The sequence below is a fragment of the Xyrauchen texanus genome, chromosome 24, assembly GCF_025860055.1.
Source record: "Xyrauchen texanus isolate HMW12.3.18 chromosome 24, RBS_HiC_50CHRs, whole genome shotgun sequence".
NCBI lineage: Eukaryota > Metazoa > Chordata > Actinopteri > Cypriniformes > Catostomidae > Xyrauchen > Xyrauchen texanus.
In genome coordinates, this window is record NC_068299.1 from 38,820,671 (window position 1) to 38,837,936 (window position 17,266).

The 17,266-nt window shown below is 36.7% G+C and overlaps 1 protein-coding gene across 1 annotated transcript in view; it reads right to left on the reverse strand.

Annotated features, from left to right (window-relative positions):
- The window catches only part of lrrc1 (leucine rich repeat containing 1), an 83,895-nt gene that overhangs the window by 22,277 nt on the left and 44,352 nt on the right, over positions 1-17,266 (reverse strand). Inside the window, exons 5-10 of the mRNA XM_052089690.1 lie at positions 7,351-7,407; positions 7,193-7,256; positions 6,106-6,180; positions 4,898-5,042; positions 4,423-4,541; positions 2,296-2,379 (exon numbers count right to left, since the gene is read on the reverse strand). Coding sequence (XP_051945650.1) covers positions 2,296-2,379; positions 4,423-4,541; positions 4,898-5,042; positions 6,106-6,180; positions 7,193-7,256; positions 7,351-7,407 — 544 coding nt within the window. The remainder of the gene's footprint in view (positions 1-2,295; positions 2,380-4,422; positions 4,542-4,897; positions 5,043-6,105; positions 6,181-7,192; positions 7,257-7,350; positions 7,408-17,266) is intronic.

The following is a 17,266-nucleotide window of genomic DNA, read 5'->3' on the forward strand; positions in this document are numbered from 1 at the left end:
TTTATGGGTATGTGACTATGTTCTGAACAAGCCAATACCAAGAAGGAATGTCTTTTAATGATAAACCACAACAAAACTACAGTAGACCATTACCTAGTGGAATTTTACAGAAACACGTGCGGCTTTGCAGACAGCAGACAACCAGAATACATTTCAAGCAGGTTTTTCCTATATATAAAACACTCTCTTTGTAAGAGTGTCTACAATGTTTTTAAATACTGTATCTGATATTACAAATAGGTACCTCGCTTTTTACCACAGCTGTATTTCAATAATAATGATCTAACCATTTAAGAGACTTCTAAACGTTTCTTAGCTTTCATGCGCAACAAAATATTATACCCTTATCAGAAACGTATTTACTTCAAGGACTTGCTCTAGCCATCAACACAAATCAAAGTCCTTCAGTGAAGCAAGCCATTAAAAGAAAGACCACTGACTTCAAACCAGTGTAAGAGTCATTTCACATTTCAGTTTAGAAATAACTGCAGGACGATCTCTTTCAACGGATAACAGTCAACGGAAAATGTAATGATATAATTGAACTTAAAACAACATAAAACATAAACGAACAGACACACATGCAGCGCGTGCATCTCTCTCTCTCTTGAACTGGCGTTTCCGGCACTTTATCTCGTTCTCCCTCTGGTCAGCTGATTCAGCGCCGGCCGCGCCCTTCTCCTCGTCACACTCACGTAATAATATGATGTTTTCAAAGCGATTTCCAAAATGCATATTACAATTAAAACTGTTATTAGTCTTAGTACTTTAAGTTTGATACGGTTGGCTAACTTTGTGAATACATGCCAGGAGAAGTCTACAGCTACACCTAAATGAAAACTGTGGGAGTGAACTAGCTACAGCAAAAAATACTAGTTCAAACTGTATCAACAATGAATAAGAATTGGCCGCAGGTGACTGCATGCACTGCATATGTACAGCAAACACACACAGTCTCATCAACAGAGGCAGAAAGAAGCAACACTTACACTTGAAACGTGAGGCAAAAATGGAGATTCAAATAATATAGACTATTCAATGATAGTTTGTTATAGCTGCTTTTAAGAACTCCAGGGAAGTTTCTCCTTTTGACTTTGAAAATCATTATTAAAGAAATTTCTGATTTCTATAGCTTTATAGCTATGCTTCTTCAACAGTAAACAAAATCCAGTCAACACTAGTCATGTTTCCATCCAAGTTACAAACGCCATCTCATGTTCAAGTGAACAAAATTGTCACTTCTGGTGGAATTGGCACAAAACAGAAATGAAAATGGAAGTTGAAGCCATTACAGCTCTTTTATTAATTTAATATATTCCTACATGAACAGAAAAAACTCTCTAACGAACTTTTTGATGCTCATCTATTATTCCAATATAAATTCCATAGAAATATTATTGGTAAATTTGTTTCTGCCGTAGTTTAAGTGCATGTCTTATGTAAGCATTATCACACAAGCAAGAGTGCGATATGTCCCTATATCAGCACTGCTGTGATTCAAGCCAAGGCAGTGCTGATTTAGGTCCAATCACCTGTTGCCACTCCCAAGCAGAGATGCTGTCAGCTTTCTCAGTGGAACAAATAGCCATCCAAGCGGGGGTATTCCTCTCTATTTCGTGGTAGCCGGTGCGCAAGAGTCGATCAATATAGAAACCACAATGTCATCCGACATTTTAAACAGTACCCATTGTATAATTAATCAGTCTGTTGTGTTTCTCAGCTGTGATGAGCCGTAATGCTGAAGTTGTTCGTTTAAAGCCGTTACAAGCTTTTTCCTAACTTTAGAAGTGTAGTGTAGTAAGCAATCACGAGGAGCTGTTGTATGTAAACAGCTGATGCGGATTCACTTCACGTCACCTAACTGGCTCATAATACACACAAAATTGATCTTTTGCCACCACTTGCTGGCTAACATATGTAATGTCAAAAACAAAAGACAAACAGTAACTCTTAACACATATGCACTGCTCTTACACTTTAGTTTAGAACGGCACAAACACAAGCTGAGTGATACACACACAGTGAAGCTTCGGAGTGCTGATGGTGTCAGACATCAGTGCTCATGGAACGTCACAGATTCGTCTCAGATTCGAGGACCGGAACTAACTGTTGTATATGTGCATATACCACATGCACCTCAAGAGAGCATATATGTTTTTTATGGGCATATTGGAGATTTCATTCACATTGCAGTGTTTCCATCAAGCATTTATTATTAACAATAGTTAAACTAAACTATAACAATTAACAACACACATTTTCTCCCTAACTCAAGTTAAGACCAGGATCACATACCTCTTTCGGTAAAGACATTAGGCGATTCTTATCACAGTTGAAGTTAGACAGCTTCTTTAGTTTTCCAATACTTCTAGGCAAATTCTGAGAAAAGAAAAAAACAGACATTCCAACATCAATACTTAAAAGAAAAAATGTGGAAGAATTATGTTTAGTGTGTCATTATTATCTTATCTGAATTCACAAATTCACAGTAATGGCATCTTTCATTTTTGATGGGAAAGACAACCCGGCTGTGAGGGATAGACTTAAGGCCGCGATATACTTCCAGAGAACATTCAGACACCCGCCACATCACTGTGAGAGAAGTTCAGAAGTACATTTAAATACGAGGATGCCTAACTAATGTGACATTCAAATTTGATCAATGACTTTATACCTCATTCCATGAGTAGAATTCACATGAGGTCAGTAAAAGAAGCTGTTTTAACCACTCAATGATTATTTAAAGTATATATGTGCCGTACATAATGTGTAATTTGTAATGTTTACCTTGTGCATTCATGACGCTATTGAGCTAAAACTCTATATGTGGCTATAATATGCACCAGTTACACAAATCATAGAAAAAAAGATGCGTTTTTAAACAAAAACCTTTTTGTGTGGACGTGGCCTAAAAGAGTATATAAAAGAGTAGAATGGGTAGAATACAGACAAAAGAATGATGATAAGAGAGACATATCTTACTTTGGGCAGATGTGTAAATGGCTTTCACTGCAGATGACTTGTGATAATTGAATGGACACTAATATTTGAGTAGATTTGATTTCTTTTGTAGACTAATTACACAAAACAAAAATGCATGACATGGTCTTGGAAAATGTCTCTTCGTGAATGATAATACAGATGTACTGTAGGTAAATTTGCACCAGTTTGCTAATAACTTTACATGCCGGTGTGTTCATGTTCTGATCTTGACTGACTGAACAATGTTAACATAATTAGCTTGAGCTTGCAGCCTCAATGAAAGTAGAGCTTCAGGTCAAACCTACTGATGGAGTGGACCAATGGCAGTATGAAGGTGTTTAGTAGCCGGTAAAAAGTTTTCCTAAAAGTTTGCCAAGGCGAGCTTCTACAAACCACCAAAATTAACTAAAAAAAACACCTTTTTGGACAGATGTCACAACTGTTCCTTCTTCGATTTCATATGAAGTATTTCAGGGCCTTTACAGTCCCTTAAATGGATTGTAGATGCAGACCGATATAACGGTTTTACATGTTCATTGTGATGATAGTTGCTTTTTGGAACGGTTATTGGCAAAAATGTATGCCGATAGTTGTGATATCAGCCATTTAATAATTTGTAAGCCTTTTCCACTACCTTAGTTATCAGTATCTGCAAAGTCCACTAATGGTCCGTAATGGATTGCCTGTTTGTTTAAAGTGTTTTGTATCGATATGCTGACGAAACACTGAAAATATGTCTTTACAAGAAATTTCCATAGACAAAAACTCCAGACAACATCATGTTGTGGATAATGAGATGTGATCTAGAAGCTTTATACAGTGGATGCCATTTAAAAGATGGCAAGTCAAATCCTCACAGCCTTGTTATCATTCAAGTCAAAAATCAAACATGGCGCTGTTTTGAATAAGGTGTTTTTTTTTGTGGTCATTATGAGAGTAGTATTCTTTTATAAAGTAAATGTATTCTGAATTAAGGTGCTTAAAACATAATGAGGGCTGAATGCAGTTACTTCATTAATGTATTCTTAATATGAGCCAGCGTTACATGTAATTCATCAAAGCCTGACCCTAACAGGTTTTGGCTCTTCACTTATAGGAATAGTTCATAAAATCGCCTGTTGTGTTCCAAGGAACAAAGAAAGTCTTGAACGAGTAAATTGTTTTTTTAGGAACTACTGCTTTAAGAGAAGGCTTTGGACAAATCTGAGATCTCAAATTCCGATTCAAGAGTAATACTGGATGAAATCGGTTTCACCTTTAAAACTTCTGACACCACCCACACTTTTAACACTAATGTTTTACAGTAAGTCTGAGCTGATTCTACATCTGCTGATGTTTATTTCCTCTAACACTGATGGGCACGAGACACAGTCCTGAGGGAAATAAATGTACATAGTTAGTACACTCAGATGAGGTGATTCACATGTAATGGTAACTCACAACCAGCTGGTTTTCAGTCAGCACCAGTTCAGATAGGCTTTCACAGTTGCCGATGCTCTCCGGCAGCTGCACTAATTGGTTCTGATCCACTTTCAATATCGAAAGCCTTCTTAATTTTCCTAATGAAGAACAGATATAGTAAGAGTACTATGAAAACTGAAAAAGACATTAAGCAACCTTAATAGACGCGTCTTTACAAAAACATTTTCATTAGGGTTTTTTTTTTCTTTTTTCATTTTAAATCACATTTTAGCTTTTTAAAGAATCTATAAGTTCCACATTCTATCAATGTATATGATGTCATAAAAAAGCATGTATCATAATAATGATACGAGGGGATTAAAATTGTCAGCTACACATTTAAAACAACACATTCACATCTCCGTCAGTAATAATATTAACAAGTGACTGGACGTGTTATAACTAATTGTCTATCTAAAGAAGCACACAGGCCCTGCGGTGCATGACCACTGACCTATGCTCTCGGGCAGCATGTCAATGAGGTTCTGGGACACCAGGAGGTCTGTGAGGGAAAGCAGGTTTCCCATCTCCTCTGGGAGGTGCTCTAACTTATTCTCTGATACATCTAGACAAGTAAGGCTTCTCATCCCGCCAAGTTCCTGAGGAACAAAGAGTACACATTTAGCAAACATGCATGCAACCAAGCACATACAGAGACAACCACATGAAAACACACCCACAACATTGTTAAAAGCCTCTGGATATTGTCAAAATGTAGTAGCGTAGATGTAAGTGCTTGACATAAAAAAATACTGTTCAAATGTAAAATGATATGAAGTAACATTACATATGTCACAATATAAAACACAAAGAAACACAAAGAAATAAAACTCAGATAATGAGGAAACAGTTGTTGTTACAATCCATATTTTGAATGTATATGTTAATGTAAGACGTCAACTAGGGCTGGGCAATATTTCAAACATTTACGATATACTCACAATGACTTTGCAGATTAAATATACTTAAGCAACACTGTAATGGCATTTTTCCACTGCATGTTATGGTTCGACTCAACTCTGCTCGCTTAACTTTTCTGAGCTTGCTTTTCCACTGCAGTTTAGTGCCGCCTGAATGTGGGTGGGATTATAGGCTGATCGTCAGTTGCGCCACCTCTACTACCGTGACATCATCTTAAACGTGACACAAACATTACTGACCACAAACAATAACACGACCGCTAGCGGTTAGCTACTAGCTCATTGTGCTGCATAAAGCAGTTGTTGATGTATCAGGTACTATCCACAGTGGGAAACCCCCAAAAAGCGAGCAGAGTCGAGTCGAGTCGAGTTGTACCGTGCAGTAGAAAAGACCCATAAGTGAAAAAAGTGTGCCTTAATTATTTTAAACAAGATATTCTCAGCATTTTCAAAACTTTTTGAAATGAGCAAATACATAAATATTGAACTATATCTTGAATATCTTCAAAATGCTGAAAAATATCAAGATATAATTTTTTCATAAGGCCCAGCCCTAATGTCAGCTAGGTAAATATGAGTTATTTGACCAGGACGCTCACGCAAACATCAATGAATAAAACAACCAAGAAAGGTGATTTGTCCTTCGATACATAAGTCTAGTGTACATGAGGTAAAGAATGATGTTGTGACAGTCATGCAGTTTTTTATATGACATGAACAGGACATTTGAGGAATACTTTACCGGTGGTATGTCAGACAACTGGTTTCCATCCAGCCACAGGTCTTTTAGACTGATGAGACAGCCTATTGTCTCCGGCTGAAGGAAAAAATGTTTTAAACAGTTCAGATGGAGCAACAGGCAGGTAGGTGACTGTAACCGATGTGCACAAGAATGCTTCAGACCAATGCCAAACATTTCAGAACATTCCAATGTAGCCTGTCTTAAGCCCACCACAAGCTTGCCTCTGTCCAACACAGCTTACATTCACGGAAATGAGCATTTCACCCTCCTAAAACTAAATCAGAGCCTGAAAGAATATGCCAATGTTTCAATAAATGGGTGAATCTCACAAAACCTGCCAAGAACCATGTCCGGGACATATTTCACCCAAAACGGAGAGATATAAATAGGAAATTATATTTTCCATAAAGCCATTTTTACGACCATTAAGATTGTTTGTATAATGACAATTAAGCACCCCCCACCACCATCCTTATTACTGCAATGTGGAGAAAAAAGAAATATTATTTAAGTATTATAGAGTATTTATAAATCATGCTAGCATTTGTTCTGCCTTTAATTTATGCTGATTTAAATAAAAAATAAATAATTGTATTACCGTATATTTACTGTCATTTAAAAAATACTGTCATAATGTTTTGTGAAAAATAGTACATATAAAACTGTTTAATATAAAAAAAAAGTGATGATTTGTAAAAACACAACTGTATTGTATTCCTGTCCAGTATTTTTTATGAAACATTAATAGAAAAATATAAATACACCATAAGTATACACCATAAAACATTACTGTATTATGGTAAAGAGCATGCATTGAGAATCATTAATGGAAAATAAATAAAAGAAAAATGTTCAAAAATTTTACAATAATGAGAATTTGGAGGGGAAATGTGATTAATTGATGTGAAAATAAATGTTGCAATAAAAAACATATCGGGATGAAATATGACCTGGACACCTTTACATGAGATTCACCCAAATAATTAGACAAGGTTACTGAGATGGACCAATGACATCTATTTCAAGCCTCGTGAACCCCGAGATTATTAGTCCTTGTAGAGCATTTTAAGAAAATGTCAACACTTACCAAATTATACAGTTCATTGTTTCCTACATCAAGTTCTTCAAGTTTCTGAAGTTGAGACAAAGACCTGAAATGATTGAAATGAATATTAATTTGCATTTACCTCTTGTCTTTAATGAAACACACATGCACACACACACCATTGTGAGGTTTAAACTTACTCTGGTAAATACGTCAGTAAGTTTTCCCGGAGTTCTAGTGATACCAAGTTACAGAGGCTAGAAAACAAAAACATTGCACAGTCATTAAAAGCAGGTACATGTGAACCTTTACACGTTTGGAGTGATCAGCAAAGCTGTAAGTTATCTGGATATGGGATTTTGTTTAACTAAACACACTTTAAATGAATGTCCCAGAGTTGTTTGTTTTTAACTAACAGATTTCAACTATTTTCTTATATAAAGGTCACATTAAAACTGTATTTGACTTTTGACCATACACTGCATTTAATAAATATATTGCATTGCTTCATCCATGCCCCAGAGCCAGACTTTCAATCTTTAACTAGAAAAATCCATCATAAAAATCATGACATTTTTAAAAACTTAATTTAAAATAAAAAGTGTAAAAAAAATAAAAAATAAACAATTCAATATTTGTAGCAATTTCAATATCAAAATTGTTGGAACAACTACGATACGCAATGCAGCAGCCAGATGACCAAAAATGACCAAAATGCCAATCCCCAATATGTCTATGATGTAATGTACACTGTGGGGCCAAAAGAATATTCCAGAATGACAATGCCAAGATTCATCATGCTCAAATTGTGAAAGAGTGGTTCAGGGAGCATGAAGAATAACTTTCACACATGAATTGGCCACCACAAGTCCTGACCTTAACCCCATTGAAAGTCATTTGGATGTGCTGGAGAAGACTTTACAGAGTGGTTCGACCCAATACCGTAAATACCGCCTTTAGCTTTGATTAGGACGCACATTCATCATGGGATTGTTTCGACAACCTTATGCAATGTTACAACATTTATTTCCATCCAGAGTTGCATTAAAGTTTGGCCGAGATTTTGTATTACCGACGGGAGAGTCGAACCACTCCGTAAAGTCTTCTCCAGCACATCCCAATAAATTTCAATGGGGTTAAGGTCAAGACTCTGTGGTGGCCTATTCAAGTGTCAAAATGATTCCTCATACTCCCTGAACCACTCTTTCACAATTTGAGCATGAGTAATCTTGGCTTTGACGTCCTGGAATATGTCTGTGTCATCAGGGAAGAAAAAATCCATTGATGGGATAAACTGGTCCTTCAGTACATTCAGGTGTTGCATAACATTGCTGAGCCTAGACCTGACCAATTGAAGCAACTCCAGATCATAACACTGCCTTATATCCAAACTGTAACTTTAATGTATTTTTTATTTATTTTTATTTTAAAATAAATAGTTTTTATTTGGAGGGCTTTATCAGTAAATTTTGATTCACTTAATTAATCGGTGCATCATGTAATTAATTCATATATTTTTTTATAATAACGATCTTGAGAGCAGGGTTGCCAATGGCTGTTAATGATGTAAATTGAGTGCATGAATGTGCAGGAATGGTTCATTCAAAACGAAAATTCTTTTAGCTTTTACTCACTCATGTCATTCCAAACCTTTCTTCCAAAGATGACTTCTGTGGAACACCCGTGGAATTTAAATTTTTTGTAACTATCCCCTTTAAATGTATTCAAAATTCAGAATTTAAATGCTCAGTTTACTCAAAAACATACTCAGAATTCACAAAAAAAAAAAAAAACATTTTAAAACAGACAACATGCATTACATTCACTGACAATGCTGTTGATAGATTTGTGAACTGGCTGACTGGGCACAGTTATCGGCTGATTGCAAAGATCAATAAATGGCCAAGTTGTCCTGGCCCCTCACTATTCATTTAACATGTGAAGAGATCAGCCTAGAGATCATATCTGAGGTCAATTACATATTCTTAAAGATACAGTGACAAAAAGAGGCCATTTAATCCTAAGAGTCAGAGAGGGGACATGACAAACTAAATAAAGTCATACCCTAAAAAAAATATATAAATATTTGTTTTTTGCTACTGTTCTGCAATTTCACTTCTGCGCTAGCTTTTGTACTATTCTGGTTTACATTTGGTATTGTGATACTGCTACTACTGTCGGCTAAATTACTTTTCCTCAATTGTGTAAATTGCTTTGCATAAATGTGTCTTCGAAATGATTAAATGTAAATGATGAATATTTCTTGCAAGAAACCTTGACTAACCTTATAAGAGCACATAAAATGCTACAAAAGGCCAATTTAAGCTATTTATTCTAACATAATACAGGGACTCTTAGACAAAACCACAAAACTTAAGTTAAGTCTCTCACCCAAAACAACTGTTGCAGCCCCATGGCTAACTTCTTCATTTTCTATGAGAAATTAATATGCTTTGAGATTTCATCTCTCCCAGACTCATGCATGCACACAGAGGAAGTGCAGTTTACACAAACATTCTGAGATAGTAATCACAATCTTACAGTGCACTCTGAGCGACATCACAGCGATTCGCACAATCTAGCTGAACTGTTACGCACAGATGGCACAATGACATCCGATTTAATCTATTAAAGGGGGATGGCTGTAATGTGGGTGGCAGGGTGTTGCTGTCCGGTTGCTAGGGTGTTCTAAGTGGTTGCCAGAGCACTACCTACTGGTAGCTAGGGTGTTGTAGGTGGATTTTAGCATACTGCAATAGGGTTGAAAGGGTGCTTTGGGCTGTTGCCAGGTTGTTGCCATGCAGTTGCTAGTGTGTTCTGGGTGGTTGCTAGGGCATAACTAGGTGATTGCTAAGGTGTTCTGAGTGTATTTAGCACATTCCTATGCAATTGCTTTGTTTTTCTGGGTGGTTACTAGGACATTGCTATGTGGTGTAGATGTTTTGAGAGTTTTAGCACATTGCTGGGTGATTCTCATGAAACCTGTCAAGAAAATGGTCCTATTTTACTAAAAAATAAAATGATAAAACAATCAAAAACGATGTGTTGCATATAGAGAATAAATGTATTTTAAGGCCAATATGTTTTTTTGTGACATAGTTTCAAGAAATGTTTTTATGTCAGTCATGCACATTTTACCCCTTAATCCTCATTTACACCATGTGAAAAAAGATGGTCATTTTGATATTCTCATAACCACAGTGTGAAAAATTATTAAAATGTATTTCAATGTGTCCCAGAGGAGTTAAAGACTGCAATAGATCAACTGCTTCTGAAGAACCCCTCGTAAGATCCGTCAGTTGCGAATAACTATAGACCAATCACTAAATTATCTTTCATCTTTAAAATAATATAAAAAGTTGTAGCTAAACAACTGCTGGAGGTAGTGAAGGATAACATTATTTTTGAGAAATGTCAGGCTTTAAAGAAAAACTGATGTACAGCAACTGCCCTTGTTAGAGTGGCCAATCACTTATTGATGGTGGTGGATGCCTGAGAGTGCTCCATTTTAGTGTTAATTGATTTAACTGCAGGATTTGATACAGCTGATCATTCAGTTTTAATTGATCCACTGAAAATATGGGTGGGAATATCTAGCATGGCTTCAGATTGGCTTCTTTCCTATTTGTCGAAAAGGACATTTTTAGTGTCTTTTGGAGATGAGATGTCCTCCTCTTCAACAATAAATTGTAGTGTTCCGCAAAGATCCCTGTTAGGACCAATTTTGTTTTCTTTACATATGTTACTGCTTAGTTCTGGGATTTGAAAATACATTATACATTTTCATTGCTATGCAGATGACTTACATTAGTATTTGTTGTTGAATCCCAATGATCTGACTAATTTAAAAGTACTTCAATCTTGAACAGCAGATATAAAAAATTGGATGGGATGTCATTTTCTTCAGTTAGATACTGATAAAACAGAGGCTGGTATAATATCATGGTTTAAAAGAAAAGTCAAATTGAGCCAGCACTTAGTCAGGTGGTCCCAAATATTCAGCAGGTCGTGAGAAATCTGAGCATCTATTTTGATCCTAATTTAAATTTTGAATATCATGTCAGGAAGTTAGACCAGTCTTGTTTTCATCAGTTAAGGAACATTTCCAAGGTGAGACATGTTTTGAGTTTTAGGGTATTTAGAGTATTCATGCTTTTCTTTCGTCTTGCCTTTATTATTGTAATGCCCTGTTTCTAACTTTAAATCAATGCATTTTATCATGGCTACAATCAGTGCAATATGCTGCAGCTAGACATTTGACACAAACAAGCTCTTTTATCATATTACTCCAAATTTAGCTTCTTAGCATTGGTTACAAGATCAGTTTAGGCTAAGACTTAATTCATTAATTTCATTACATGGTTTGGCACCAGATTATTTAGCAGAACTTTCAAGACCTTACGAAACAATTTGATTTCTTAGAACTTCTTGTCATGAACTGTTGACTGATCCAGATGCTAAACTAAAGGTGATGCAGATTGTAGTGAAGGCCCCACGATTATGGCCAGGCATTTAGAGACAATACTATCAGACCTTTTTTCTTGGTTTAATTTTTCAGTGGATGGATGCTTCTAAAATCCACTAGGAATAAAACTGATTAAAGGAAACAATATGAGAGTAGGTGGCCTCTGTAGTCAGTCACATTAAAAGCTTGACTTAGAGGGAAAGAAACACCGCAACAGTGTTTGTTGCCAGAAAAAATTAAAACTGCAGGACGGACAAGGGTTCAGTGCTTTAAACATCTGGTGCTCAAGGCCATAATGAGGGTTAAAGTCACACACACAGTAATCACGTTTGTGTCCTGAAATGAAAGCAGAAAGAGGATTATTGGTGAAGGCCATACAGAATGGAATATTTCAATTCCACTGACTAAAGCCTTTGAATACAGCAGTAATAACTTTCTGCCCTTATTAAGGGGGAAGTGTGTCTTTGCTGTAAAAATGGCCATCATATTACATTCTTTTTGATTGATTTCCATGAACAAACCAATTTTTTATCTATACATCTGAAATGACCTTCAATTAAAGGGATCATCTGCCAAAAATGACAATTCTGACATCACTGCCTCAATATTTTCTGTACTTTAATTCACCAAAGTGGCATTTAACAGATCACAATGTATAGTCAGGACATTAATAACATTTAAATAACAAACAGAATTACAATTTAAAAAAATCTTCAGAACTTCTTAAACTACTTCAAAGAGTTCTCATCAAAAAATCCTCCATTTGCAGCTAATTTTGTCGGGCAATTCTCACACACCTTACAGTCTAGCTGATCCAACAAAAGCTCAATGGTCCATAACACTCTTTTCCAATTATCTGTTGTCCAATGTCTGTGTTTCTTTGCCCACTCTAACCTTTTCTTTTTGATTTTCTGTTTCAAAAGTGGATTTTTCTTTGAAGACTGTAGTGTACACCTTTATATGAATAATGTTTTTGGCAATTTCAAGCATTGTATAGACTTCATTCCTCAAAACAAACATTGACTGAAGAGTTTCTAGAGAAAGCCATTTTTTTGTTGTTGCCATTTTTGACCTAATATTGACCTTAAGACATGCCAGTCTATTGCATACTGTGTTAACTCAAAAACAAACACAAAGACAATGTTACGCTTCATTTAATGAACCAAATAGCTTTCAGCTGTGTTTGATATAATGGCAAGTGATTTTCTAGTACCAAATGATCAATTTAGCATGAGTACTCTAGGATAATGTGTTGGAATGATGGCTGCTGTCTAGATTTGATTAAAAATTACTTTTTTCAAATAGTGATGATGGTGCTGTTTTTTTTACATCATTAAATGTCCTGACTTTACTTTGTGATCAGTTGAATGCCAACTGTGCTCTGGCAACCACTTTGGTGAATTAAAGTACCAATTTCCTTCTGAAACAGTAATATCTGTACATTATTCCAAACTTTTGGTCGCCAGTGTGGATATACAGTGGGTACGGAAAGTATTCAGACCCCCTTAAATGTTTCACTCTTTGTTATATTGCAGCCATTTGCTAAAATCATTTAAGTTAAATTTTTTTCCCTCATTATTGTATACACAGCACCCCATATTGACAGAAAAACACAGAATTGTTGACATTTTTGCACATTTATTAAAAAAGAAAAACTGAAATATCACATGGTCCTAAGTATTCAGACCCTTTGCTGTGACACTCATATATTTAACTCAGGTGCTGTCCATTTCTTCTGATCATCCTTGAGATGGTTCTACACCTTCAATTGAGTCCAGCTGTGTTTGATTATACTGATTGGACTTGATTAGGAAAGCCACACACCTGTCTATATAAGACCTTACAGCTCACAGTGCATGTCAGAGCAAATGAGAATCATGAGGTCAAAGGAACTGCCTGAAGAGCTCAGAGACAGAATTGTGGCAAGGCACAGATCTGGCCAAGGTTACAAAAAATGTCTGCTGCCCTTAAGGTTCATAAGAGCACAGTGGCCTCCATAATCCTTAAATGGAAGACGTTTGGGACGACCAGAACCCTTCCTAGAGCTGGCCGTCCGGCCAAACTGAGCTATCGGGGGAGAAGAGCCTTGGTGAGAGAGGTAAAGAAGAACCCAAAGATCACTGTGGCTGAGCTCCAGAGATGCAGTCGGGAGATGGGAGAAAGTTGTAGTAAGTCAACCATCACTGCAGCCATCCACCAGTCGGGGCTTTATGGCAGAGTGGCCCGACGGAAGCCTCTCCTCAGTGCAAGACACCTGAAAGCCTGCATGGAGTTTGCTAAAAAACACCTGAAGGACTCCAAGATGGTGATAAATAATATTCTCTGGTCTGATGAGACCAAGATAGAACTTTTTGGCCTTAATTCTAAGCGGTATGTGTGGAGAAAACCAGGCACTGCTCATCACCTGTCCAATACAGTCTCAACAGTGAAGCATGGTGGTGGCAGCATCATGCTGTGGGGGTGTTTTTCAGCTGCAGGGACAGGACGACTGGTTGCAATTGAGGGAAAGATGAATGCGGCCAAGTACAGGGATATCCTGGACGAAAACCTTCTCCAGAGTGCTCTGGACCTCAGACTGGGCCGAAGGTTCACCTTCCAACAAGACAATGACCCTAAGCACACCGCTAAAATAACGAAGGAGTGGCTTCACAACAACTCCGTGACTGTTCTTGAATGGCCCAGCCAGAGCCCTGACTTAAACCCAATTGAGCATCTCTGGAGAGACCTGAAAATGGCTGTCCACCAACGTTTACCATCCAACCTGACAAAACTAGAGAGGATCTGCAAGGAGGAATGGCAGAGGATACCCAAATCCAGATGTGAAAAACTTGTTGCGTCTTTCCCAAAAAGACTCATGGCTGTATTAGGTCAAAAGGGTGCTTCTACTAAATACTGAACAAAGGGTCTGAATACTTAGGACCATGTGATATTTCAGTTTTTCTTTTTTAATAAATGTGCAAAAATGTCAAAAATTCTGTGTTTTTCTGTCAATATGGGGTGCTGTGTGTACAATAATGAGGAAAAAAAATGAACTTAAATGATTTTAGCAAATGGCTGCAATATAATAAAGAGTGAAAAATGTAAGGGGGTCTGAATACTTTCCGTACCCACTGTATTATATATACACACACACACATATACACAGTATCTCACAAAAGTTAGTACACCCCTCACATTTTTGTAAATATTTGATTGTAACTTTTCATGTGACAACACTGAAAAAATTACACTTTGCTACAATGTAAAGTAGTGAGTGTAAAGCTTGTATAACTGTGTACATTTGCTGTCCCCTCAAAATAACTCAACACACAGCCATTAATGTCTAAACTTCTGGCAACAAAAGTGAGTAAACCCCTAAGTGAAAATGTCCAAATTGGGCCCAAAGTGTCAATATTTTGTGTGGCCTCCATTATTTTCCAGCACTGCTTTAACCCTCTTGGGCATGGAGTTCACCAGAGCTTCACAGGTTGGCACTGGAGTCCTCTTCCACTCCTCCATGACGACATCACGGAGCTGGTGGATGTTATAGACCTTGTGCTCCTCCACCTTCCATTTGAGGATGCCCCACAGATGCTCAATGGGGTTTAGGTCTGGAGACATGCTTGGTCAGTCCATCAACTTCACCCTCAGCTTCTTTAGCAAGGCAGTGGTCATCTTGGAGGTGTGTTTGGGGTCGTTATCATGCTGGAATACTGCCCTGTGGCCCAGTCTCTGAAGGGAGGGGATCATGCTCTGCTTCAGTATGTCACAGTTCATGTTGGCTGCAGCTCAGTGTCAGGGTCTTGGGAATCTTCTTATAGCCTAGGCCATCTTTATGTAGAGCAACAATTCTTTTTTTCAGATCCTCAGAGAGTTCTTTGCCATGAGGTGCCATGTTGAACTTCCAGTGACCGGTTTGAGGGAGTGTGAGAACGATGACACCAAATTTAACACACCTACTCCCCATTCACACCTGAGACCTTGTAACACTAACGAGTCACATGACACTGGGGAGGGAAAATGGCTAATTGACATTAATGGCTGTGTGTTGAGTTATTTTGAGGGGACAGCAAATTTACACTGTTATACAAGCTGTACACTCACTACTTTACATTGTAGCAAAGTGTCATTTCTTCAGTGTTGTCACATGAAAAGATATAATCAAATATTTACAAAAATGTGAGGGGTGTACTCACTTTTGTGAGATACTGTATATATAGCCAAAAAAGCCTAAAGATTAATCATTCCATGGTCCAAACCACTGAGATCAATATTTTTCCCACATTCTGATGGTTGATGTGAACATTAACTGAAGCACCTGACCCATATATGCATGATTTTATACACTGCACTGCTGGCACAGGATTGACTGATTCAATAATCGCATAGATGTTTGTTGGTGCCAGATGGGCTGGTTTGAATATTTCTGGGATTTTCACACACAACAGTCTCTAGAATTTACTCAGAACATCCAGTGAGTGGCAGTTCTGCAGATGGAAATGTCTTGTTGATGAGAGAGGTCAACAGAGAATGACCAGACTGGTTTGAACTGACAAAGTCTACAGTAACTCAGACAATTGCTCTGTACAATTGTGGTGAGAAGAATGCTGTTCTGAGATGCAGGTTGGCACTGTTTTGGTGGCTCGAGGGGGACCTACACAATATTAGGCAGGTGGTTTTAATGTTGTAGCTGATCGGTGTATACACAGTATATTTGAACAATGTATATATTAAAATACTATTTTACATTACTACTTACTATTTTTGGTCTTTGAATTGTGAAATTATTTTCCTTATGACAATTTAGCAGCCAAAAATTCTTATTATAATTATTCATTATTCCCAAACGGTGACTCTTTACATTTTCACTCCTGTGAAAATATACAGTATTTTTTACTGTATTACAGAAAAGACTTTAATGCATTGTTTTTTATTTAAATCAGCATAAACTAAGTGTGAATGCTTTATGTTTTTAGCTTATGCTGATTTAAATTAAAACATTATATTATAGTGTCTTAACTGTAATAAAGTACAAATTACTATATCATTATTACAATGTGTATTTATGCTGATTAAAATTAAAAATGAAATACCGGTAGGTGTTTTTCTTTCCTGTAATACATTACAAATTACTGTAGTGTTATTACCATAATGTGTCTTTTTTTGTTGTTTTTTTGTCTAGATTCTCATAATACTACAGTTTAGGGCTGCAACTAACAATCAGCTAATCTAACAATTATTAGAACGATTATTTGACTATTCAGGCAATTATTGCAATGATTAATCATTAGCTCTTAACTCTTAATTCAGTTTGTGCCCAGAGATAAAAGGTTGTATTAAACGTGCTTACTAACAATGAAGAGGACAAAATCAGCTTTTAAAAATACCTCTAAATGACAATTATTAAATTGTCATTAAAGGGGAAAAATGCTTGGATTTTTATTGTTTAATTAATTATAAATTTCACTGCAAAAAAATGCTATTGTCATCAAGTGATTTTGTCTTGTTTTCCATTTAATACCGTCTAAAAATCCTTAAAACAATATACATTTACTTGAGAAGCAACATATAAGACATTTAGACTTGCATTAACTTGTTGATACGCAATCCCCCACACGCAGTGGTGACGTCACTCTGCTTACATTTACAATATCATTTACCGTCTATAAATG